The sequence below is a fragment of the Ctenopharyngodon idella genome, chromosome 2 (assembly GCF_019924925.1).
Source record: "Ctenopharyngodon idella isolate HZGC_01 chromosome 2, HZGC01, whole genome shotgun sequence".
NCBI classification, from domain to species: Eukaryota; Metazoa; Chordata; class Actinopteri; order Cypriniformes; family Xenocyprididae; genus Ctenopharyngodon; species Ctenopharyngodon idella.
In genome coordinates this window covers 17,309,867-17,337,564 of record NC_067221.1, presented here as the reverse complement: position 1 = coordinate 17,337,564, position 27,698 = coordinate 17,309,867, and the positions used below count along the sequence as shown (strand labels likewise).

The window sequence follows — 27,698 nt, the reverse complement described above, 5'->3', positions numbered from 1 at the left end:
AGTATTTGGCACTCTCCTCTTTGATACCTGCTGTTCTTAAAGCCATTCTTCTTAGTGTCCTCCCTCATTTAACATGAAGGGTTTGGAGTAGCTTGACCTGTTTGGATTAGCTGGAAGTGTGTTGTACCTGATGACCCCTCAACTCTTAAGTACAAGCAGGGTATGATGGGGGCTTTCATCTCTTCTCTCTCCCTCTCAGAACTGGATGTTTGTAGGTTACTTAAAACATCAGAACCGTTAGCTAACCTAAATCAGCCTGGTGTCTTCTTTTGCAGTCTTTTGAGCTCACTAGATTGGAGACATGGTTAATGGAAGACAGACCAGTGGGTTATGAGGCCGATAAGAAGGGACTGTTGGTATGCTGCAAACAGCTGGTTGGCTGGTGGTCCTCTTAGGGGATTGTTTGTATGGTTTGCTCTAAGCTGGATAACGGCACAAACGTCTGCCCTGGTGGAAGGTCCTGCCCCTTTCCACAACCTTACTTACTATGAGTAGAGCTCAAGGGGTCAGGTTTTTTCCTAATAAGCATGGCCCAGTTATAGTGATAAATATTTGTAACTACACCATCTGGCTACAAATGCATCTTTCTGCATTGGCTGATATATGGTTTGATTTATAGTATATGCAGCCTGTTGTTTTACTGTTTCTACTTTTGATTAGGTGCTTTTTTTAATCATTTGTCACATTTTTGTTTGCTGTTGTTTGTGCTAATATAATGTTAATGACTCATACAATCTGTTATGCTCTTGTGAGATATTATATCTGCGTCTGTTCATCATCATGCACAACTTTGTTTCTAGGAAATGATTCCTTGAACAAATGAGCTAATGGATCAGATGCTTCATATTAGCAGATGCTCTCTAAAGGGCTTTGATTTAGCTACATGAATCAGGGCATGGTTGAGTGACACATTAGTTCCAGGTGTGAGGGGAAGGAATTTAAGATGTAATTGAATGAGTATCATACCTGTGGTTAATTCACAAACATATGCTCCTCTTTAGAATTAAATTGATTGCAGATCTGTAAAAAAAAAAAAAGACTCAACAAATTGTTTAACTCTTATTTTGAATAGCCTCACTGATGTAATTTATAAACTGTTTACTTCAATTAAGTGAGACAAAGTCCCCTTTGTTAAGAAATTAATGCACATATTCTCTTTTTCCTCCTAGGCCCCAGCTTTAGAGGACTCTGGGAGTGAAGCAGGCTGTCTGGAAGATGGGGAGTCTCAGCAGGAGGACCGTGGAGAGCAACATGACCATCAGGAATGGTGTGAGCCGGTTCCTGAAGCAAAAGAGGAATATTTTGACACGCACTCATGGCACAGTGACACTTTCTCTGACCCTAATCATGAAACTAAAGACTGCTGCAGGACGTCACTCAGCTATGAGACTGGCTCTTGCTCTGTGGGTCATCTGGACTCACACTCTGCATTTGTCAAACCCTCACCTTCAGTTAGAGAGAGAAATCCCTCTTTAGCAAAAAGGCATCATGCTGTCTTTGACAGTCTCAGTAGAACAGTGGATAGAGAGCAATTGCAAACACAGACTGGAAATACGGAGATGATGCACATGGAAGTTGATGGCACTGGGATGTCTGATGCTAAGGATGGTCCGGAATGTGGGGAGGTTATCAGCAATTTTCCAGCAGGACCTGGACTTGATGATTCTTCAAGGAATGGCCTATCCTATGTAGTAACACCCCTACTGGAATTAGAGGACACTGTAGGATCACAAACACTCACTGAGCCAAGAAGTAAAGACTCATTGTTCACCCTAAAAAACAGTAATGGAGCCAAGTCTCAGTTTGCTGACACATTTGATGGAAAATCAGAATTGGAACAAATCAATGAAAATATCATAGACACTCATATAGGAGACAATGAGCCACACATACAAATCACAAGCGAGAAAGAGTTACAGCAAAATGAAATTGACACTAGTAACACTGAAATACAGATAATTGCATCCATTGTAAAAAGTGCAGACGCTGAACATAATAAATCAAACCCTCAACATGATGAGCTGAATGTTGATGACAATAAGATCAGTTTATCTGTCTCGCCGCATCTTTCTATATATGAGCCTGTATCAGTTGAGAAGCTTATTGAACAGAAAGTTGAGGAGTCAACAGAACACATCCAATCACAGAATTCAATAGAACACAGCAAATCACAGGATTCAACTGAAAACATCCAGTCACAAGCTTCTATAAAATACAGCCAATCACAGAATTCAGTAGAACACAGACAGTCACAGGATTCTATGGAATGCAACCAATCACAGAATTCAGTAGAACACAGAGAATCACTGGACTCAATAGAACACAGTCAGTCACAGGATTCTGTAGAATGCAGCCAATCACAGGTCTCAGTAGAACACAGCCAATCACAGACTTCCATAAAATGCAACCTATCACAAAAATTAGTAGAACACAGCCAATCACAGGATTCTGTGGAATGCAACCAATCACAGAATTCAGTAGAACACAGGCAATCACTGGACTCAATAGAACACGGTCATTCACAGGATTCTGTAGAATGCAGCCAATCACAGACTTCCATAAAAGGCAACCTACCACAGAAATCAGTAGAACACAGCCAATCACAGGATTCTATGGAATGCAGCCAATCCCAGGTCTCCGTAGAACACAGCCAATCACAGACTTCCATAAAATGCAACCTATCACAGAAATCATTAGAACACAGCCAATCACAAGCCTCAGTAGAAGACATGCCATCACAAGATTTTGTCAAACACAGCCAATCACATGCCTCAGTAGAACACAGCCAATCACAGACTTCCATGAAATGCAATCTGTCACAGAATTCAGTACAGCACAGCCAATCACAGGCCACAGTAGAAAATATGCCATCAAAAGATTTATTCAAACACAGCCAATCACAGGACCCAGTAGAACATAGTCAGTCACAGATCTCAGTAGAACACACCCAATCACAGGATTCCATAGAATGCAGCCAATCACAGAATTCAGCAGAACGTAGCCAATCACTGGATTCTGTAGAATGCAACCAATCACAGGAATTGTTAGAACACAGCAAATCACAGGACTTAGTACAAAGCTCCCAGTCACAGGATTCAATAGAACACAGCCAGTTACAGGACTCAGTAGTACACAGTCAGTCACACATTTCATCAGAACAAAGGCAATCACAGAATTCTGTAGAATGCAGCCAATCACAGAATTCAGTAGAGCACAGTCAGTCACACACTTCATCAGAACACAGGCAATCACAGAATTCGGTAGAATGCAGCCAACCACAGGATTCAGAACAAAACCAATCACAGAACTCCTTAGCGCACAGCCAAACAAATACTCCACTGGAACACAGCCAATCACAGTCTTCAGTGGAAGACAGATTATCACAGGTTGATTTCATTAAGGCAAATTCCATGAACACCAAGTGGACTGTGACTGATTCGGACTCTGGTTTTATTTCAAACACAGTGGCTTATGAAAAGGGACAATTAAAACAGGACTGCATGGACATTTGCACGGATTGTGAAGTCAATCAATCCTTGAAAACAACTGGAAAGCATTCATCAAAGGACACTGACAAAGAACTTGATTTGAACTTTGAAAAGAATGACAGTCTAAATTTCAAAAAGCAGGACTTACACGACACAGCTGTTGTTTCTGTATATGAGTGTTTTGCAGCCAAGAGAGCTTTCTCAAATGTGCCTAATGCAACTTCTGCTGGAGTATCAGATTCACTGCATCAGCGTCTGATCAATGACTGGACATCAAAACAGTCAGATCTGCAGGACAGAACTCATTATGGTCACCAAAATTGCCCAGTATTACAGATGCACAGTGAAAAAGAGGATTACTCAGTTAGTAGATATCACATGGACAGTTTTTGTTTGCAGGACAGTGGGCAAACATATTCGGAGGACCATAAGCCTGAGGCAGATTTTTACAAAACCCATCAGTGCCCTAATAGTAGAATTAATTTTAACAAACTGGGTGAATTCCCTGAAGCACAAATTTGTGTTAACTCTAAAAGTTTTGATAATAAAGATGGTGACGTTTTAGAAGGAACACAGAAGGCTAGCAACATGCATCACACTATTAAAGGGTACCAGAAAGAATGTACAGTAGTTCCCTCGATGGAACAGTCAGTAATTTACTCTGACCATTTGGGATGCGTAGAATATACTAGGCCCAAGTCATTGAGTGTTGCGTGTCCTGACATGAAGACAGCTGAAGCCGATGGGTGTCCAGTAGATAGTCCTGTCGAATCTTTGGCTAGTCCTTTTGAGATTTCCTATGACAAATCTTCAGCCAGCCCTACAGATGTTTGCTTTGAGCTCAGTGATGGCCTTCAAATGAACTGTAAACAATTATCACATTGCGTTATAGAATATAAAGAGACCTCCAAACAATTTCACCGACCCAACACCCCGTCTGACAAACAAACAAGGCAAAATGAGTCAGTTAAAACAATTGAGTCGGATGTTGATATTTTGTCTAGTGCATGTTCTGATACTTTCACAAATGCACAGTCTCCTTTTGATTATTCCCAGCTGAACAGTAGAAACCATGAATACAGCTCAGACACAAATAATAATATTAAAGCCATTACTTTAGAAGATTGTGCCTCAGGTGTACAAATGTCTTTGCCTAGTTCTTTGCAAAAATACAGTAGGTTTACTAACAATGCTGGATGTTTAGTCTCAAAGGGGGGTGAAAGCAAAGATAGTGAATCTTTTAGTGCCCCTGCTGGTCAGGCTACCTCCTTCAAAGCACCTGACATGAAGATTGCAATGGACAGCAAAGATAATGTTCAGAAACCTTCAGACATCGATGCATGTAGCAGCCACAAAGATGTCACTCAAAAGCAGCTCTGTGATTGCCATAATGGGAAGGAGTGCCAGCTGCACTCATCTTCAGTGGAGGGAGAGCAGACAGAGGGAGGATTTCAGTTCAAGGACACAGACAGCATCTGCCAGAGCAGTACTGCAGTGTTGCAAACCTTGAGTCCCCCAAACACAGATGACCATTACAGCACACATGGAGAGGTTAATTCAGACTCTACAAATTGTGAATTTCCCCATATTGTCCATTTGCTTGCACACAAACACCCAGAGCTCTCTCAAGAGGAAAGCATATTACCACTGAGTGGCTCTCTCAAGGTCGATGATACTTATGCATTAGAAAACATGGAGAGAAGACTTGAAACATTCACAACAAACTCTCCTGAAATCGCTGATTCCTTATGTGAAACTTCTGATCTTCTTTGTAAGCAATCTTTGCAACTGCACAACTCAGAGATCAAGGGCGCATTTGTTACATGTTGTCGAATTTTACCCATCACTAATTTAGAAGCTATTTTGGAGTCAGACCGTTCACTAGAGAGCTCATTTGTGATGGAGAATGGACTGGAGGAGCAACAGAGAGGAAGTCTATTATCAGAAGGTGTATTCAATGAGAAATGGAGCTCTTGTGATGACGCTACAAAACGCCCACATGACAACATTTCTGCCATGTGTACAAAAGCCAATGTAGCCTTTGTCAAGAATGAACCAGATGCTGGAGAAACAATGAGCTCTTTATCAAATGAGTTCGATAGCAGTGATGGCCATAGTGTTTCCAGTTTTGTGTCACAAGACCTTGACTCCAGTACTAACAGTGAGGAGACGGAGGACAGCACTCAGTCATCATCTAGCCTTCGTGGTTCTGCAAGAAATAAGAGAACCCAATCAGGGAAGGGCTCTATGTTTTCTGTTTTTTCTCGAATGCCCTCATTCCGCAAGACTAAACGAGAACACAAAGGCAATAACAAGGTTGATCCGGAAGTTAAGGACTCCATTTTGGATGGAGATGAACGGGACGAGGTGAAGTACAGTAGGTCACCAACACGTAACAAATCGCTGTACAAGACCAGTATTTCTCAAAGTACAGATCATCTTACGGACATTACAAAGTTTGCTGACCACTCCAATGATGACATTTTTGAAAAGGCTTTTGCTTTAAACTTGCAGAATAGAGAGAAATCCCAAAATTTGTATCAGCCGCAGCAACACAAAGATGGAGATGCACAGAATTCTAGAGCTTCCCCAACAACAGAGGGATTGCAACAAAAAAGAAGCAAGAGTACCGATAACTTAAACTTACGAATGAAGCTCGCAATGGCTCACAAGTCTCTGTCTAGCCTGTTTGAGTCCAGATATCCAGAGAAGGACAGCCAGGAGCAGACCTTGCAGTCAGAGAATGAGGAGGTGAAAACCAAGCAGTCCTGGAGGAAGATGAAATATTATAAGGAAGCAGAACTTTACAAAAGAACTCTGTCGGTTCCTGGGACTGTCTGTGACAAGTCCACACATCAGAGCCATATTGATTGTGCCTTCTGTTCTCCTCAAAACAGGTCCAGACTTAACAGCTCACCGGCTTCCCAAAACAGTTTGAGGAACACATGCCATTTTGACCCACAGAGTTTGAAATCTGCATCTCAGGAACAGTCTGAAGACAGTAAATGTTTGGAAGGAGGTGAGCTGCCTTATGCCACTTCCTCAGATTCTGACCAGGCCTCAGTAGATGGCTTTGAGTCCAATGTAGAGGATAGGTCACAGTCACCTGTACACCCCACTGTTCTTGCACTCGCAACCCAGATGTCACCTACCTGGACCAGGTCTCTCAGCTGTTTTGAGACCACTGATACTCCCACACGGCCCATGAGCCCCAAACCTCTCAGTCCTGGTCTGGGCTGGACACACCGGAGGAGCTTCCGTTACCCCTCGAGATCCGTTGCATCCTCTCTTTGCTCCCTCGGTCAGGGAGTGAGCACTGACGTTCTCTCTGATCCACCTCAGAGGCCGACGTCTCTGAAACCAAGGACCACGCAACTCACTACAGCCCAATCTTTTGATTCTGAATACTTACTAGAGGACAGCAGTTCAGACAGCCATTCTCAGAATAGCCTGAATTCAGCATCCCTGATAAACAAACCAGAGGTAAGTCAAAGTAAATTATGAAGTTTATCATGTTATGACAACTTAAATGTAGGCAGGAGTGCTATATGATTTTCTTTCTATATTTTGCTATTTGTATATAGTAATTCTACTCAGGTTTGAGTTTTCCCAAGACTCTTCATACGTGAAAGCAAAAGTGGATTGTTATGGTGCATTTTTCAACATACATTCCTGCTTTCTGTTAGTGAGTTGGCCAGCCAGGAAATTACAAGGGTTGTTATGTTTGTCACAATACTAAAGAGCTTTCAGTGAAATTTGTACACTTCTCAAAGACACTGCCATCTAGTGGCCCACAAGGAATCAAGGATGATCACATTGCCCATATGTTGTATCTATGGCACAATAATGTAGTGCACCCTTTCAATAAGTGTGGCCTACATTCTAAATCTAGTATAACTATGTCTAATGCAGTCATATTTTTTTCCACTTGTTTTGCACTTGTTTATACACAACCATTTCAAAGTTTGGGGTACGATTTTTGAATGGTTTAGAAAGGAGTAATATTGTGAAATATTAATACAATTTAAAATAAATGTTTTCTATTTGAAATGTATTATTCTATTTTAAAATGTAATTTATTCCTGTGATGGCTGTAATTTTCAGCATTACTCCAGTCTTCAGTGTCGCATGATCCTTCAGAAAATATTCAATTATGCTGATTTGATGCTCAAGAAACAGTTGTGCTGCGTTATGCTGCTTAATGTTTTTGTATAAGCTGTGATACATTTTATCAGGATTCTTTGGGAAAAAAACAACATTTATTTAGAAATCTCTTAAAAAGTAATACACTCTATCTACTCAAAATTGTGGCAACAGATTACAAGCAATATTATTAATTAAATTCAATATATAAGAATTGAGTTAGAATTAATCAAATTAATTCCTTAAAAGTCAACCATTTAAAATGTGTAAAATTAGCAAACACCATTACAAAAACCACAAACTGACATAAAAAGCAAAGAGTCAAAGTGAACAACGAAACGAAACACTGATCACCATAATGGTGATCAAACATTTTCAATAAACTTTTTAATAAATGTTTCTCTTTCTTTCAGTGATTCTACTTGTTATCATCAGGTGTCTTCAATGTTGGCAATAAAAAATAAATAGGTCTTAATTCATCTTTGACGTCTGTCTTTTATTCAGATATTTTTGTTTAAATTTTACTTAAATTTTACTTGTTTTAAATGGTTGACATTTAAGGAATTAATATGATTAATTCTAACTCAATTCTATTTGTTGAATTTAATTAATAATATTGCTTGTAATCTGTTGCCAAAATTTTATAGAGAAGATATAGCATATTACTTTTTACAGTGTATCATTTTGATCATTTTTGTGCATCCTTGCATCGAAGTACTAATTTCTTTACAAAAAAATCTTGACCCCAAACTTTTGAACAGTTGTTAACGAAAAAATACACAAGTATTAGAGATACATTCTTTACAGTTTAATGATGTCTTAACTCGAAATGTATAAAATACTTAAGAATAGAATAAATTTATTCAGTTTAAATATCTTGCTAATGTATACTTTTAATTTCTTAACATTACCAAAAATCAAATTTTGACAAACTTCATCTCTCAGTGGACATCCATCAAAAGAAATGTACAATAACCACCTAAATTTGCACTCAAAGCATGTACAGCGCAGTACTGAGCCAGCCATCCAGCCACCAGAGAGAAGACAACAAGGAAATGCATGTGTGCTTCGAGTGAAGTCCAAAGAGCAGGGTCCAGCTGCACCCAGACCCATCTCAGACCTCTACAGTTGGACCATGTCTCTTCAGGGAATCAGAGAGGTGGCGCTTGACCTGGAAAGGAAGAACAATTCGACTGAAGCACATCTACGCTCATGCTCCTATGAAACATTGACTGACGTGGAGAACATCCGTAAAAAGAAGCTTAGCATGCAGCAAAGTTTGCGCCAGCTTAGCACGCCAACATCTGAGAAGCACGAGAAAGTAAGGAAATCGTCAAAAATGGAGAACCACCTGGCCATTAGCATCTCCAGCTGCATCTTTTCTTCTCCTGTTCTGCTTTCTTCTTGTATTGTACTCCTGGAATCATTCCCTTGTAGTTTCTTTAGGATTTCCGACTTCTCTTCCGTTTCTTGTGTTTTGCCTGAATACACAAAAATCGATGTTTGTCAGAAATCTCAAATGAGCTCAGACTAATTTGAGTCATTTAAAAAAAAAAAGAAAAAGAAAAAGCAGGACTTTTTTTTTATCATGGGCATGTGTTATTATTATTATTATTATTATTATTATTACACTGTTTTTCTCAGTACTTTTAATTTTATATATATAAATATATATTGTATTTATTTATTAATTAATAATAATAAGAAGTGTTTTTTTGTTTGTTTGTTTTTTTAACGATGGGTATGTTTCTATCTCATCCATAGTTGCGCGCTAGACTTTCTCTCACTTCTCCGGAGCAATTCCCCTCTGTTCCTCTCAAAGACCACTTCTTCTCCCAGAGCACACCCGTTGGACTGGACTTTTTGGGCTGGCCTAATCGTGCGTTGGTTTCAGGTAGGGATCATTGACATTTAAACCTGCTATACATTGCACCACAACCTTTTATTATGAGACAAAGTATATTGACTTCTTAAATCTTTCCTTTAAAGGGTTAGTTCACCCAAAAATATAATATTTTTGTCATTAATTACTCACCCTTATGTCATTCCAAACCCACAAGACCTTCATTCGTCTTTGGAACACAAATTAAGATATTTTTGTTTAAATCTGAGAGGTTGTTATTTTTTTATCTCCCATAGGAAGCAATGAAATTACCACATTCAAGGTCCAGAGAAGCAGTAAAGACATCGTTAAAATAGTCAACGTGACTACAGTGGTTCAACCATAATGTTATTAAGCGAGGAGAATACTTTTTGTGCGCAAAAACAAAAAAATAACAACTTTATTTAACAATTTGAACTGTTGTCATACGCAGTTGGCGTAGTGAACGCTGTGCAGGCTTCCGTGTTCTACATCCGAACGCTGACTCATTATTGACCGGCTCCTGCGTCAGCATCACACGCATGCGTCGTGCTGCTCACGTGTACTGAGCCGGCGTTCGGACGTAAACACGGAGACCTGCACTGCGTTTACTACATCAACTGCGTATGACAACAGTTCAGATTGTTAAATAAAATTGTTTTTTTTTTTTTTTTTCGCACACAAAAAGTATTCTCGTCGCTTCATAACATTAAGGTTGAACCACTGTAGTCAAGTTGACTATTTAACGATGTCTTTACTACTTCTCTGGACTTTGAATGTGGTAATTTCGTTGCTTTCTATGGTGGATAAAAAAACCTCTCGGATTTCATCAAAAATATGCTAATTTGTTCTGAAGATGAATGAAGGTCTTACAGGTCAGGAACGACATGAGGGTGAGCACTTAATGACAGAAATTTCATTTTTGGCTGAACTAACCCTTTAAGTCTGAGTGTACTTTAGTGCCCTCCAGGGGGCAATGGTTTCCTTCATTCTGCAACCTTTGATAACCCTCTGTGAGTTATTTATAGTTCTGTTTGTGACAATCGGAGCCCAGAGACTCACAGATGTCTTTGATGTAAATTTATTGTCTTTCATCATCAAACATGTCCCAGCTGGATTGAGATACCTGGACATAAACCTGAAAAGGTTTTTTGCACAGCTGCAGCCACAAACAAACAATACATCTATGAATTCCACCTACAACGTGCAATTTCTTAAGAAGAAGCTTTATTCAGTCGTGTATGCACGTAGCAGGAGCACAGAGGCTATCTTTGTGTGGTAATGCATGGAGCGTGGAGCTCAGAGGCCTCCAGTGCTGATCCTCTCCCTTTCTGCCAAACAATCCTGCTGATTATTTCTCACCCACTCACTGGCGCCAGGCCTTCTCTCACTCACTCTCTCTCACTCTCTGAGGTAGACCTGGCATGGCTTATAACCCCCACCCTTACAGACACTCATGTATGCACGCTTTTAAAAGGAGACTTTGATTTAGGAAATCGAGTTGAAGTGTAGCCTTTGATTGTAAGCTACTATTAAACAGACATTGACTGACCTTGAGTTGGCTGTTTTGTTTGCTTTCTGTTCCAAGCATTATGTTTCTATGATCAACATAAAACCCTGACTAAATCTGAGCCAGTTATACATTTAAGTGTGCATTTTTCTCTGAATCTCTGATCTGAACTGAGACTTCTTGATATTTTTTACTCTTGTTCTGTTTTATTTATGTAAAATATTCCTCCCACTATTGATGTCTTATTGCCATGACATGCTCTGTGTGTTTTGCAAGGCCTCTGTAAATGCCTTGCCTTATGCAATATGGATTCCTATGAGGAGAAAGACACAATGACCTCATTTTGCCCCTTGCTGACATCATGCCCACTCTACGACCTTTCCGTACACTGCATGAAAAGCCAATGCAGCATTCCTATTGCGGTTATGCAAATATAGAACTTGAGTCTTAGTTTGTATTTTGAGTTCAGGAGCACTTCATGAGAGAAACTAACACCGATACATGCTGCTCTCCACAGAATCGAATCTCAGCACACCAGCACAAGAGGCACATGGACAGGTCGCTCCTCTAGGTGAGTTTACTCCTTCTGAAACACAATATGAGCCTGTACTTTCAAACAGTGCTTGTGTGAAATTATTAAACGGACATTCAAACCTGTTTGTTTGACCTGTTTGCATTTATGACTGTTGGTTTTAAAGTCCCCCTGTGGTGAAAATCAAGTTTTTAATGTTTTTTATATGTCTGTGTGGTGTTTTTAATATACTTCAAGACAAACCATGTGCAAATTCGTAAGTCAACACCATTGCGGAGTATTTTCTCTTTAAAACTGCAGTGATCTAAAGACAGTTTCAAAAATGCGGTTTGAAATCGCTGGTGTTTCTTATGTCACATACTACCTTGTAACCAATCACGTCAACGTGCCGGCGGGCTTTAGTATATCATTAACTATTACCGCTCTGAAGCCGTGCCAAGAGAAGCCAGGTTATCCCGGTATATTCTTTTCTTAATATGAAAAATCAGGTAGATTTAGCAATATAGCGGGTGTATGATGTATATTTCAAGTTGTTCAAATCATTTATAAGGATGCTGATTTTTAGAAGGCAGCTGTCTATCTCTGAGATGGCGAAAGGGAACATGGTTTGTGTAACATTAGCAACACATATTAGCTGTTTGATAACATAGTCAAGCGAAAAACTAATCATATTAATTACCGTTATGTGTCTGACATTGTAAAAAGCGATACCATTGTGCAGCATTTACCTCAGTAAGTTGACCGAGTGGATCTCTGAGCTCGTGCGAGTGAATGGAGGCGGGGCTAATTAGCATATTCATAGATCTGCATATACTAACTGAAGCTAAGGTGTGGAGTTACATTCAAGCTATTTTAAGGCATGAAGGAATTTTTTTTACAGGAAATAATATGTCATTAATTATGTCATTTTGGTGATCAAAGGTGAGTTTTAGGGATTCAATTATTGACTGTAGGGGGACTTTAACATATTGTCTTGTGCATTTTTATCAATACTAATATGACCATTTGTAGTTTGTTGGCTAATAGTCCAATTGGATTTTTAAGTTTGTGTGATGTAAACCAGGGGTTTTGATGTCAAATTTATTATTATTATTATTATATTTTTACACATTTTTCTCATTATTCACGCTTTTTCATATATAAATATATACTATACAGTCAAACCAAAATTTATTCAGACACCTTGAACATTTCATTCATTAATACAGTTTATTCTCTATAGTTTAAAAAAATGGTAATAAAATATGACAAGATCTCAGAGTTAAACTGTGTCAGAAAAAATTAATCTTAATTATGTCAGATAACACTTAAGCAAAACATAGTCAGGTCAAAGTGTCTGAATAATTTTTGGTTCCAAATTTTTATCAATTTTACTGGTAGTCCAGTGTATGAAGAATTTTTGGGTATAATATGTCACAGTTTACTTTATTTTGCTATCCTCACTTACATAAATGAACTATAGTGTCCTGCGCCCACTAGTAAAAATATATCAAAAATGTCTGAATAATTTTTGGTTTGACTGTATATATATATATATATATATATATATATATATATAAATACACACACACACACACACACACACACACACACACACACACAATGTATGTCTCAGTTTTTTTCTCAGCTTTTTATTTGTAATATTAATTTCATATATAATATTTATTTATTTACTTTAATACTACTATTACTACTGATAATAATCACCATCGTCATCATTTTATTATTATTAATTATTTTTTATATTTTAGTTTTTTTTATTTTTTACACTGGTTTTCTGAACTTTTGTACTTTTCCATGGACCCCTTGTTCCATGGACCCCCTTGTGGCCCCTTGGGTGTCCCCAGACACTAGTGTGAAAACCCCTGATCTAAACCAGTGGCAGGTCAGATCTGTCATATACAGGAATGTGAGGAATGTTCCCCTGAGTTTTATCTTAGTTCTGCATCCAGCTCCCATGTTATGTAAAGTGTTAACACAGCTGCAAAGGTTCAACCATATCAAGATTCTTAAGTTTGAGTCTGATGAGAATGGCCTCACAAACCACATTCCTTTCTATTCATAGGTTCAGAGCATTTCTGTGGAAATCACGTCTTTTTGTATCAGATCAGCGTTCTGCGCAAGCACTCTTTGTTTGTGATAAATTGCGTAAATTTTTGGGCTTGTCATTACTGTGATGTCAGCTAACTATGGGTTAAATTCTTAGAAGGTGTTTGCAACTCTCAACATCGCTAGTGCTCTCTCCAGGCGCTGTCTTTTGGTTTACTAACAGCTCGGCTTTAACAGTGGAGGAGGGGGGCTCAAGGGGGGACTGCAGGGGAGGAGGAAGGCGGTTCATTTCAGTGCCAAACCAGGCGTTTCGCATTGAGTCATGTGAGTCATATGAGTCCTCCTCCCCTTAGAGGATCCCCGGTGATGCCAGCCTGTGACTGTATGCGTGTGCGCGAGAGAGAGAAGACTGATTGTGTGTCTGGGCGTCTGTGTTGAGCCGTGAGCTCTTTGAGACTGTGCATCCAAGAGTGAAAGTAAAGGAGCAGGAGAGCGAGTGAGGAATGACAGCGGAGGGCTGAAGCTACGCCGTATACTCGAGGCTCTGAGACGCGCTTTGGACCCGACACCTGCCGAAGCGACGCCACCCTTCTTCCTCTCGCTGTGCGTCCACATGCGCACCCAGCACAGTGCCGGTGAGGTGGGCGTCCCGCTGGCAGGAGGTGGCTGCAGTGGTGGCAGCTCAGAGCAGTCACCTGGCTTTGACTCAGGCTGTAGCCCCGCTCTGGGACTGGCCGGAGGGGTTAGAGCAGTGCGAGGGGTCATGTCCCATTACTGGAGTCTGGAAAGCCTTCACTCCACCAACGGTAAGACTCTCTCACCTTTGGACCTCCGATGTCATAAGTAGTGTGTGTTTTGCTGGACGTTTTGAGCTTGACGTCAGTTGACACTCATGCAGCGGGTGACATTCTGCCTCTGTGAGGTTTTTGTGATGGCTCTTGTTCATTGTATTGCAGTCTTTCGGTCAATATAATGGCATTGTCTTAAGCCCTTGATGGGCAAAAGGAGGTAGCTGAAAGAGCCACTGTGTCTATGCAAATGTAAACACATGGCGTAGCTGCTGCTCCTGCATTTAGCGAGTCAAAGCAACAGGAGTTGCTTACTGACTAATCTGCTTGCATGCTACATGTATAGAAGAATCATGAGTTAGAAATTTGCTGGTGGCGATGTGGAAATCGAGATTAAATATGATGCGTTTCTGTTGAATGAAGATGCCACTCTCTTTTCGTCTGCATCCTGCTTAGGTTATTGCATTACTGTCACGGATGTCATCTATTGATCTATGTTCCTGCTGGCTCGTAATTGGTTAAGTGGTAATATTGTGGAAGGCTCTGTCAAGTGAGCCAATGTATATTCTAGATATAGATGGATTACTTAAGAATGAAGTGACAGCGTTACCTGCATTCAGCAGTTGCACATATTCCCTTGCAGGATATTAATGTGCAAAATTAGCATTCTTTGAGCTTTTCCACACCTCAGTTGTGGCAGTATCACGTCACATCAGCATTCGTGTAAAAATGCTTGAATATGTAGCCTAATATTCAGCACAACATGAAGAAGCAAATGAACGCACAGGCTGTGTTAAAAATATTTGAGGGGAAACCAACACTGCCCCTTTTGCCTCAGTGAACAGAGCTGATATATCGATTAACGCAAATTCTTCAGGTTTCCTTTCTAAGAATAGAGCAACTCTCTCTTTCCGTGCTGGCATTATCTTATACTTCCGTGCGCCAGTGGCCATATAGTAAGACGAGTGATGTGAAATGAGATGAGATGGCAGTTTGAGCAGTATTTTGGTCTCATTATGTTCTCTCAGGGTTGGCATGGTGACAGACAAGCCAATGACCGTCAGCCAAGGTAGCACCGATGTCTCAAACGGCCACCGCTACCCACGTCAGCTGCAATTTGGATGTTTTTCTCATTTTCTGCTTTGTTCTAAGAGAGATGGGATGTGACTTTTCCTGTGATGGAGGGAAATAAATGGTGCACTGTGAGCCGGGGGCAATAGCTACAGACATTTCAAACAGCGCTGTCACCTCGTCACGGTCCGCTGACCTCATTACAGCACTCATACGCTGTCCGAAGCTGATCGCAGAACAGTTGGAGGAACAAAACACTGGAGCGACACGTGAGAAATGCTCTGAACTGAAACGTTCACAAGTTTGAACGTTAGAAATGGTTGATGGGAGTTTGTTTACACACAAATCCCAAGGCTTCGCATCCCTAGACACACAAAAGTGGTTTGGGTTTGAGCCAGACTGGACCCACAGAACTCAAAAGTTGTAACCATCCATTCACTAAACTGAGAGACTACCTACCCTAGTGTTGGGCATCAAGAACTGGTTTTTAGTGTAATTACTAACTGTGAGGTCTGTCGTATGTACTCTATTACCTGGAGAAAGCTACCCATTACCATTTCCATTTATCTCAATGGAACCTGCTTAGCTGTTAGTGTGACGTCCATTTCGCACTTTTAAGAGCTCTCCAAAAAATTCTACCAGTAAACATCTACAATAATGTAAAATATTTGTAATTTAAATGCTTGCGAAAACAAATATTTCAGCAGAATTACACTTTTGAATTCCTGTAAATAGTAGGGTGACTCATCGTGGAATACGGGACAGGATGGACAGGCATGTATTTGACCATTCAGGCGCAAAGAGAACTGAATTTGGGATCGCACGCTGTCTAAGAGAGCTCTTCTGGTGTGTCATTCATCGTGATACCACATTGAGTTATTTTTTCACAACTTACTGTGCATAATAACTTGATAAACTCTTTTTGAATCTAATATCCTGCCTTCACTAACTGCAAGTAAATCGATAACGAATTGTGATTGGATGGAAATTTTGTTCTCCAAAATAAACTATGATGAGATTTGCTACCTTTGATTTAGGCTATTCTCGCTTGACAGAAAACTGCTACTCGCTTTTATATGATCGACTAGTAAAGACAATTTAGGAAAAGAAGAAATCGGGACAAAGCATGATTTTTTCATAATAAGTCAGGACACTAAAAGTAGAGCTGAAATACGGGACTGTCTCAAGAAAAAAGGGATGTCTGGTCACCCTAGTCTGTAGAGAATGCAGCTCTTCGCTGGTGGTGCGGTTACGAAATTACCAGCAGGGCATAACATAGCTATGTTAACCAAACTTGAGCCCTTGGTTTGTTCATATTACAATGTGTAGTTAAAATAGTGTTAATAAATTGTTACCAAAATAGTATTAATATTATTATTATTTTGTATATTTTTGTTTATAATATAGTGACCTCAAAAGGTATTTAGAAATGTTAAAAATGAATGAATATCAATGCATTATAGAATAAAAACCAAATGACATTTATTTTAAAGATGGACAACATAAACACTATATTCAAGCAAAACTTTTGAGGAAAAAAAGAACTATGTTTAATAGTTTGTATCTAATGCAATGACATTCATTCATTTGTAAGTGTAAGTTTCTAACCATCAAAGAATCCTAAAAAGTATCACAGTTTCCACTAAAATATGTAGCTGCACAACTGTTTCAACATTGATAATAATAAAAAGAAATATTTCTTGAGCAGCAAATCAGCATATTAGAATAATTTCTGAAGGATACGTTTACATGCACATCAGTAAGCTGATAACTCACAAATATCAGCTTATTGAAATAACCAGTTTTCCCCGTTTACATGCAAACCAGCAAACTGACAACGCAAGTAAACCGCGTTTACATGACTTTATTAATAATAATAATAATCGGGTTATTTCCCTGTAGTGACGTCAAAAAATAATCATTTGTGTATCTGACTCTGAGTATTCCATATGTTATGTCAGTTGTGATGTTAAATAAAGCTTGCAACATGTCAGCGGGAAACTTACGGCTCATATATTATTCTTTCATGCAGTTACGTATGTAGTGTTTTGACTGAACCACTTCCACTTCTGCTGCACGAGAGTTGAGAACACATTTTTACAATTTTCTGGGTCTGCGTTTGTGATATTTCCTTCTTCCTTTCCTGCAAAATGCTCTCTTTTTCTGGATGCGTTTAAATCTGCACTAAGGATGCGTTTCTGTCACGTATCGCACATGCACACTTCAATAAACCGAGAGAAAGCAGGTTAATGCGTTTACATGCCGCACGAAATCGGGGTAAGAGGCAAAAAACTACCTGTTCCGACCGGTTTATGCTTAAGCCGTTTATGACCTTACTCCAATAACAGAAAACGGGTTACCGCGTTTACATGACCACGTTCGTTGTCGGCTTAATAAGCATAATCGGCCTAAGAACGTGCATGTAACATCTAACACACTCAATTGATACACTGAAGACTGGAGTAATGATGCTGAAAATTGAGAAATTTGAGAGACTTCTTATACTGACCCCAAACCATAAATGACTATATGTGTCACAGCTTTCTTGTTTCCCCTCTATCATGTCAATGCATGCACCCTGACACATTTGACGTGTGGTCTTTCCGTGACCGTTACATAATGATACAGTGAAGACTGGAGAAATGATGCTGAAAATTCATCACAGTACTGTTTTTACCGTACACTGAAAAAATAGCTCTTTGGCTGAACATGATTCAATCATGGACAGTGGTTCCCTGTGACTGAAACAAGTAAAACCAAAAATTAACCATGTACAACTAACTAGAATCAGCGGTGTTCATTTACTTGAATGAATGGTTTTAGTTTAACTTAAATGGTTTTCATTTAAATTGACATTCAAATAATGCTTCCCGTTTAGTCTTGTGATTTACGTAAACTAAATATAACTTTTCTTTACACGTACAATGTTTGGCAGTCCTAAAGTGATACTGGTTTCACCCAGAACACTACCATAGTGGTGACTTTATTATTAATGCAATTTGAATTTTTGTTAGCAGGTCCTCAACCCAATCACAAGCTCCAAACCCCCAAAACACTAACATAACAGAAACTTTTAAATACAAACATAATAGAACATTAAATATTAACAAGTCTTTCAATTTTCTCATCTTGCTAAAAAAATGCATAAAAATCCTGTTTGATTGGGTTACTTGATTGAAACATTTAATTTCAAAATGAAAACATCATGTCAAAGAGTAACCGTTTCAAGTCAATTTAACATGAAGCAATCACATTTGAACCAAAAACGTAATACAACACTGTAAAAAATGAATGTGATTTTAATGGTAAAATGTTGTAAAAACGCTACAGAAAAATTGTAAATAGGTTAACAGTAAGTTCCCGTACTATATACAGGGGAAAACTGTAAAAGCTCTTACCAGACATTTTATGTAATTTTCACAGTAAAATGCTGTAAATGTTAAAATTTTTAGAAGTAAAAAAGAACAAATCAGTGTATAATTTACAGTCAAAAACTCTAAACTGATATTCCCACAATTCCCTGTGACACTCCACATTTGAAAGTATTTTGTTTAAAAAAATCATGTTTCTTAATAGTTTTTGTTACCAGTTATGTACATTAGGGTTTTATGTTACATCTTCTGTTGTTTAATGAATGTTTATTGCATTATGTAAGTGTTGTGGGTTACTATGATGGTGTTTTGCGTTTGCGTGAATGACTCTTTGCACCTTCCTTATATTAGTATATACTAACATATGCTAACACGAGCTCTTGAAACTCCGTCTTCTGCTTAGGAGCAGCAGCTCATTTGCATTTAAAGGGACACACAAAAATGAAGCGTTTTTGTTCACCCTCAAAAAGTGACAAATTTAAAATGCTATAAAAAATTATCTGTGGGTTATTTTGAGCTGAAACACACTCTGGGAGACTTATTTTACATCTTGTAAAAATGGCATTATACCACCCCTTTAAATAAAGTGAGCACCATCAAAAAATATATTTTTGATCAAATAAACACAGCTTTGTGGTGAGCATGAAAGACTTCTTATACTGACCCCAAACCTTTGAACGGAAGTGTATGTACCATAAATGACCATATGTGTCACAGCTTTCTTGTTTCCCCTCTATCATGTCAATGCATGCACCCTGACACATTTAACACCACGAAGGGCTTTTCATCCATCTTCTTGTGTTTACATGTGTAAAGGACGCCTGATAGTGCAGATGTGGTATATAGAAAAGCCAGAACACAGTGGAAACAGTCTCACAGGATGTGTCACCACCACCACCCATCAACTAGCGTGCTTCTGCAAAGCCTCTTCTCTTCTGCTTTCATTTGTGCGAAATACACTACCACTTCTCACTTGTCTCAAAGCCAGAAATAGAAAGTCTCAGTTCTTCTCAAAAACACTTTCATTAAAGTCTTGAGTTTCCATGCTGGAAGAGGAGCAGATGTGTGTCCGTATTTTCCCTAGGGGGTATTTTGTCTCGATTGCGGAGTCTTGTGACCGCCCAGTGCGAGTCGGGTCAAGTGATAGAGAACGAGTTTGAAGTTTCTAAATGAACACTCGTTGCTTAATCTTCATAAATGATTATTCCTCACCAAGAAATGCCATTTAATGGTTAATTCAGCCAAATGTATTACACTAAGCTACGCCTTTGCTTTTTATAATCCAACAATTGCTCTATTAATCTGGTTAACATGTAGACGCAACGGGGGGTTTGCAGCCCCTCAGGCATTATCACAACTGGCGGCAATAAAACAGATGGTGTTTCATTCACACCTTTTTACATAAACCACAATTGTACAGCCCTGCTTTCCCCATGTACCTCAGTGTCTTATTCTGGTTTCTGCTATGCAAAAAAGATGTGAAGAACTAGACTGTGTTTGACAAGACCTGTTGTGAGTGTTAAGTCTCTAAATAGACATTCAAATGAGAACCATGTCTCTACAAGTTTTTACCATTTACATTTACTTAAATTTTAAGGTTCTTTGATGGTTCTTTGCAGCATTTCAGGTTCAACAACTGAAGAAAAAAAAACATCTAGAATCATTTTACAGTTCTTCAGTTGGCTGTATGGTTTTACATTGTTTTTTTATGGATGACTTTAATGGTTTTCTAAAAACCAAAATGGTTTTCTAAAAATAAAATGTGTGAAACCATATTTTTGGGGATCTCTGTGGAATATAAAAGAGTTTTTCTATGGCATCAGGCTGTACCTGCTGTATATCAGCTTTGTGTCATCACTGTTACTATATACAGTGTTTGTTTGCAGTATCCACTGTGACTGAGTTGCTTCTCTGTTTGAGGTATTTTGCTCAGTCTGTGGGTGAAAATGGCACTGCAGTGTAATCGTACATCCACAGTGACAATAAACTGAGGTCCACACGGCCCCAGTGTACTGCACCACCGACCAGAGGAATTCCCACCATTGTGTGAACGCCTCAGCTTGCCTCTCAAACAGATCACTCTTTGTTGAACCTGACAGCTCAAATGCAACTTTTTATGGCTATATTCTATATTATTATAATGATATCAATTCTGAAAACTGTAGCTGTTTTGGAGCAGCAGATTCACCCTCAATTTTAGTGCGGTCAGGATGTCATGTTCACACCCTAATTCCATCCTTCATAGCCATTGCATAGAGGGAGACATTATCACTGCTATCACTGATGACATTTTTCCATTTTCTGAGTTCATGGAGAGATTGCAAACACTCCTCCCTCTGTTTGGGTCATTTAATAAACTTTGATCCTGTTTTCAGGGTTAGTAATAATCTGCAGTCTATACAGATTACTGTTCCAGACTTGTGTGGCATTAACATCAGTCTGCCAGCAATCACACAAAGTCAAAAGAGGGCTAGTGTTTTGCAAAAGGGCAAGAACAAGAATGAAGCCTTGACGTTGTGAAGGCCCTACGGTTCCACTAATTATATGGTTTCATGAAGGGCGAGTTTAAAAGTTTGCATATTATTTTGGCTAATTTGATAATAGTTTTAGTAACCAATAAAGTTTAACAGTCCATGTGCGTTAACTTTGAGGTCATCTATGTGTTTGTGTAAACATTGACAAAGTTTGCTTTTTGACAAATTTGGTTAAATTGATATTTCCTGTTACCAATAAAATTTTATTATGTAAACCAATCTTACATATTTTTAAACTAATTAAATCTTGCTTATTATATATCTAGCCACATATAAACCATTTTCTTACTTTAACATATTAAAGGCACAATATGTAAGATTTTTGGATTAAAATATCCAAAAACCGCTAGAACAATGTTATATATTTTGTTGACTTTTTTGTGTACTTATATTATCCCAGATGTTTCCAAGAATGTTTAAATCCAGAGAAATAATCAATTTTAACGTCGCCAATTTTAGCATCGCCTATCAGTGACGTCATACCTGCGTTACCCTCGATTTCAGGTTTTATTTTGTAGAAACCATGGAAACACCAAAGACGCTTTAATATATTACATGTTTTATTAACCAAGGGAACAACTGTTTGGTTACATTTATAGACAGAAAACTAATTATTGTTACATAGCTTAACACGTTTAGCCTTATTGTTTAAATCTCGTTTTCTTGATTTTCCGCAACTGCATGTTTTCACCGTGCCTCAGAGAAAAAAACTATTTTGTCAAGTAGCTAACATAGCATAATCAGATGCAGCTTTATTTTTAGTAACAGTAATACAGCATTTTCTCCATCATACAATATGTTTTAAAATTAATTGCATGTCATTTATCAACACGAGCCACCCAGCATTTATTAATATGATATTCTAATATAGATCTAGCTTACTGTAGTGTGCAACAAGTGTCTCATAGCAGCCACCGAGTGAACTCTCAGAGTAACGTTATAACATCATTTTCAACATACTTAAATATATCTAATATGATAAAACAGTGCTGCGTTACCCCACATACTCTTGACTGGAAGAAGCGGAAATGGCGACTGTGGCACAATAAAAGTTCCCCTGCTTTCGAGCCATGTGTCGCGCTAGTCTCTCATTAGCAATCGCTCCAGCAGCCTCACTCAGCTCCAACATCACTCGGCCCTGCTCTGCTTCATACTACAGTAACGTTAATAATCTCATTCATGAACATGATTTCTGCCCGAGTCCCATCCTGATTCTTTTCCACCGGCTGTGAGGTGAAGAATACAACTCCTAAGATTCCGCGCTTAATCTCGGCATCATCAAGCTACGCCTTTTTGAATAGGCGATTTCTAGTGGCGAAAATTTTTAAAGTGTGCCTTTAAATTTAATTGTTTTCACAATTAACAGATTTTACTTTTCTTTTCCTGGTTAACATATTTCTGTTGAAGAAAAGGTTTAAATCGAACACATCGAAGAGCTTGGCCGTTAATTCCATTGAATTCTGCAGATTTCCCCTTATAATAAGGGCACAGCATAGTAGAGAATATCATACAAATTAGCAGTTAATCAATTAGTCAGCCTTGAACTTGTTTCTTTGTATACTAAACAGTGAGAAGACAAAACCAGATGAAGGCTTTTTGCCCTCCATGTTCACCTTAGCCCTCTGTTTACTGTCTGAGCAACACTTTACCCAGAATTCCTCACCCATCGTCACTCTGCCTGGAGTCCATCATCTGTCCTGGCAGCTTAAGTGGACGTCAGTAATCTTGCCAAAGACTTTTTCAGCTTAAAGTGAGGAATATCATGCAGCTTTAATTTGTCAGGAAACGACGTGCGCCTGTTTGTAGTGCGTACAGTTTATCAGTTCCTCAAGTCTGCTCTCAGACAGGCACCAGCGGGACCGCCCGGCTGAGCTGTGCAAGGCACAGGCTGCTCCTTTCTATAGCATGGGACCTGACAACGGCTTCCTCTCAGGAAATTTGTTCTAAGCTGCTTAATTTCTAGCTACCTCGTACTGTTTTTTGTTTTATACAAACCAAATTAAGTGTGAGCATGTGTATTGTGTCTGGTGCAGGATGAGAGAAACATTCATTGGAACATTGTTTACAGCTGTTTTACACACAATACCCTAAAACGGTTGGGGTTGGTAAGATTTTGTAATGTTTGGCTGCATTAATTTGATCAAAAATACAGTCTTTCCTTTTGTGACGGCTTCTGCAAGAGGGAGGGGAAGTTATTTTGATTAAATATTCTGAGGGCACATGAATTAAAAAGAATGATGTGCACAGATAAATCATTTATAGTAAATACTGCAATATTCCATAAAAAATTAAGATTTGTCAATTTCATGGTAACTAATTGTAACTTTTGCAGAAACCGTGATAAATTTTTTTCCAGGATTCTTTGATTAATAGAAAGCTTAAAAGAACAGCATTTATTTGGAATAGAAATCTTTTGTAACATTATACATGTCTTTACTGTAACTTTTGATCAATTTAATGTTCCTCTCTAAATCCTTACCTAAATCCTTACTAAATTTCTTTAAAAAACATCTAACTTTTGAACAGTAGTGTATATAACATGTAATTTCATATGTAATTCAATTGATGTGTGCTCACAGGTATGTATGTATATAATCTATTTCATATATGGCTTCATAAGTGCCTCGTCCAATCAGTTATATTTCCAAAATCAAGTAATAAGATAAACTAAACAGTGATGGTACCAGGCTCTTATTTTGAATGTCAGGTCCACTGCAGACACATATTTGTCAGATGACTTTGGTGTGGAGTGAATGTAATACTCTTTGACTGGACGTGACGTGGAGATTCCTCACAGGGCCGGCTGTCTCTTCTCTGATACACAGGGAATGTCAGACTCTACTGGGCTAAATGTTTCCCAGTGAGGATCTTATCTGTGACTCACACGCTATCTTTCTTTAAGTCAGAGACTCTTAGCACATCTCTTCATTATGAGTGCTTATCTACAGCTAGCTGATTAGCTACCTTTATTTTTTTTCAAAAGTATTCTCGTTACTTCATAACATTGAGGTTGAACCACTGTAGTCACATGAACTGTTTTAAATATGTCTTTAGTAGCTTTCTGTTCATTGAAAGTGTTAATTATCTTGCTGGCAATGCAGGCCTCACTGAGCCATCGGATTTTATGAAAAATATCTTAATTTGTGTTCTGAAGATGAACAAAGGCTGTGGAACGACATGAAGGTGAATAATTAATGACAGAATTTTGATTTTTGGGTGAACTAACCCTTAAAGAAACATTTCTTATTATCAATGTTGAAAATGTTGTGCTGCTTAATATTTTTGTGGAACATATTTTTTAGGATTCTTTGTTGAATAGAAAGTTCAAAAGGACAGCATTTATTTGAAACAGAAAATTTTGTACCATTATAAATGTCTTCACTGTCACTTTTGATGAATTTTGATAATGGATTCTTGCTGAATAAATGTATTCATTTCTTACAGACCCCAAACTTTTGAATGGCATTATGCATTATTATTTGATGAAATAAATGCAGCCTTGGTGAGGATAAGAGACTTTTTACCGACCCCAAACTTTTGAATGGTAGTGTATATTGTTTTCCATTTTAAAAGGAACCAAAGTGCCTTTAAGACAAGTCATTTCACTCGGCGGCCATCTTTGAAACGCTGGATCAAGCCGTCGGCCATCTTTCAGGCTGGATCAAGCTAATGCGCATGCACAATCCTAAGTGTGCGTCTCTTGTGTCTCATTTCGGAGGCGAGCATCTGACTGTCTATAGGAACCGGAGCTTCTAACGGCCGCTGCAGTGACATGATGACTTTACCAGTCGGCGATTGGCTCTTATTTAGAAGGCGGGACTTATTCCGCCATATTGCGCGTTGCACTTTCTACAAGTGACGTGTCTTGTTGTTCTATAGTCTTTAAAGGAACTGCATAAAATCATAAGACCGAATAATGAGATTATAATAAGTTGTTCTAATCTATTATATTTTCTATTTTATAGATTTAACGATAAAAAGTAAAAAATAATTGCACCTGCTGAAGTATAGCTGGAAATCAATGAGTATCCAAATTCATATACCATGATATTTACATGTTTTGTATGTGATGAATGCAGGTTTGTTGACTTTTTATCTCTCCACTGAGATGCAGATCTGGCTCTGGTCTCACAGCACATCTGCTAATGCTAGTCTCATATTGTGTTATGTGCAAATATCAGCACATATGTTTGAAAATTAGGCATATTCAGTGCTTGCTTAGCTACTTTTTTTCTTCATCCTTGTTGGTGCAGCTGACCTGTGTTTTATTTTGATTTAAGGATTATCCATGAGCCGCTAGTGTTCAGAGAAACGCTCATTAAAGCCATCTCATGAAAGTAGGCTACATGTGCAAATGGACTCTATGATTTGCCTCGGGTCCTGCAGCTCTGATTCCAACAATATGTGGGTAGTAAGATCAGTGGTTTGTGAGTTTTTCTCATTGTAATGCAGTGGTAATGTGTTTGGTTTACTTAAACACAGCATCATTACTCCAGGCAGGCTTTGACAGCTCTGGGACGTTTTGCTGCTCAGAGCTCTGATCTGAATTTGAATCAGACACATGTTGCTGTTATACAGGTGGAGCTTTGTGCATCACACATTTGTTTCACCTATGCGTATGGTTTATCAAAGCTGATGTACCTTAACAGTAATATTCTGCTGTTGTAAACCCCGCTGATTTACTTTTCAGTGGCTAAAAAACAAAGACAATTTGTAGTGACAAGGAAATAGAGCACTCATCTTATTGATTTTATGTTGTCTGTTGTTCAAAGTAAATGTAGGACACTATTGGAGTGTTAAAACAGAGTCAGTCATGTGAACATGAGCTGATGAGTTTTTTCTGGAAGGGCCCTTTGGGCTTATATATCTGCATTGATCCCTGTGCCACTCAAAGCCAGCTTCTAAACCATCTCTTTAAAGTATATTACACTCAGTTCGCCTGCTTTGTGAACTTTGTTGCACTCGCATTATTTCATTTTAGCTTTATTTCATTTAATGAAATATGAGTCATACAGGTTTGGGACTGAGACTGAATGAGACTGAGTAAAAGATGACAGAATTATATATTTTGGGTGAAATTTAAAATCACTTTAAGTACATTATACATTGGCCCTGTGCCAAATCATACACTCAGCCCTTCGTTGTCCTCCTCTGAATCCACAATTTGATGATGTAATGCCATATAGACTGTTGGCTAACTGTCCGTTGTGAAGTCCCGAAGTGGATTTCGCACCCTGGCCACAAAGGGGGCACTTCTGAGCATCCATTTAACCCATAAAATCATTAATGGGACACCCTGCGGTATTGTTGGAATTCATGAATGGGCACAAGCGAAGGCCATGAGACCTCCACATCTACTGCTTTTAAGCCTTGTTCAGACTTTCAGTCCAGATCCGATTTTTGTGCATATCCGATCGGATTTAGCAAGTGTGAACAGCAAACAATCACATGATATGAGATTTTTACAAATCAGTTTCAATATGTGGTTTGAAATCCTATTCAAATGGCATTTCTGGAAATCCATTTCAGTCTGTCCACTTTGATCGGATTTTGCGTGGTTTATGACTTTGTCACGCCACGTAAAACATCAGACGTTGTTTTAGGTAAACATGCTGAAAGTCCCTGCAGAAACAAGGTTGTGTTGTTGCAAAGTGCTGGACAAGCAGAAAATGACAAACATGGAATAAATCCATGCATTCCAGCCTCCTACGTTTCTGCCGCTGCCTCATTGATACATTGACATGTTGTAAATAAGACAAAATCTGTATTGCAATACAAACCCCTCCATGTTGAGGTTGTTGTTGCTGTTGTTTTTTTGGCGTATACCTTACCAACGCAGCGTCATTGCCATAGAAACAAATGCGGATATTCCAGAAAACAAAAGAGGAGCATGGAACACACAAATCTGATCTGAACAGCTGTGATACACAATATGGACAGTCAATAATTGTAGATCAGATTCCAATCGGATACACAAATAATCAGATTTGCAATAACAAGCATTATTGTAAGAGCAAAACCTCAAGTCTGTTACAGATAGAAAAACTTTTTTTTTTTTTTTCCCAGTTGAATGATCCCTCACTTGTCCGCTTAGTGGATAATGAATAAACTCTTATAAAAGTATGTGTGACTGAAGGAAATAGGATAATGAAATAATTTTTACCATTTATGCTAGCCAAGGCCGCATTTATTTGATAAAATACATTTATGCACTTATTGATAAAATGTGCTTATTTGATATAATACAGTAAAAAGCAAGTAATATTATGAAATATAATTACAATTTAAAATAACTGTTTTATTATATTTAAAAAATGTGTAATTTAATACTGTGATTACAAAGCTGAATTT

General features: G+C 38.5%; 1 protein-coding gene across 7 annotated transcripts in view; it reads left to right on the top strand.

Moving 5' to 3' along the window:
* Positions 1-27,698, top strand: part of arhgef4 (Rho guanine nucleotide exchange factor (GEF) 4) — a 92,698-nt gene that overhangs the window by 43,386 nt on the left and 21,614 nt on the right. For 4 of the 7 annotated variants that reach the window (XM_051911426.1, XM_051911418.1, XM_051911444.1 and 1 more), the window contains 4 exons: positions 1,170-6,971; positions 8,629-8,952; positions 9,396-9,525; positions 11,520-11,573. In XM_051911426.1, the coding sequence (XP_051767386.1) occupies positions 1,170-6,971; positions 8,629-8,952; positions 9,396-9,525; positions 11,520-11,573 (6,310 nt within the window). Of the gene's footprint in view, positions 1-1,169; positions 6,972-8,628; positions 8,953-9,395; positions 9,526-11,519; positions 11,574-13,933; positions 14,390-27,698 lie in introns of those variants that run through there. The other 3 variants (XM_051911454.1, XM_051911462.1, XM_051911472.1) reach the window with 3 other exon arrangements.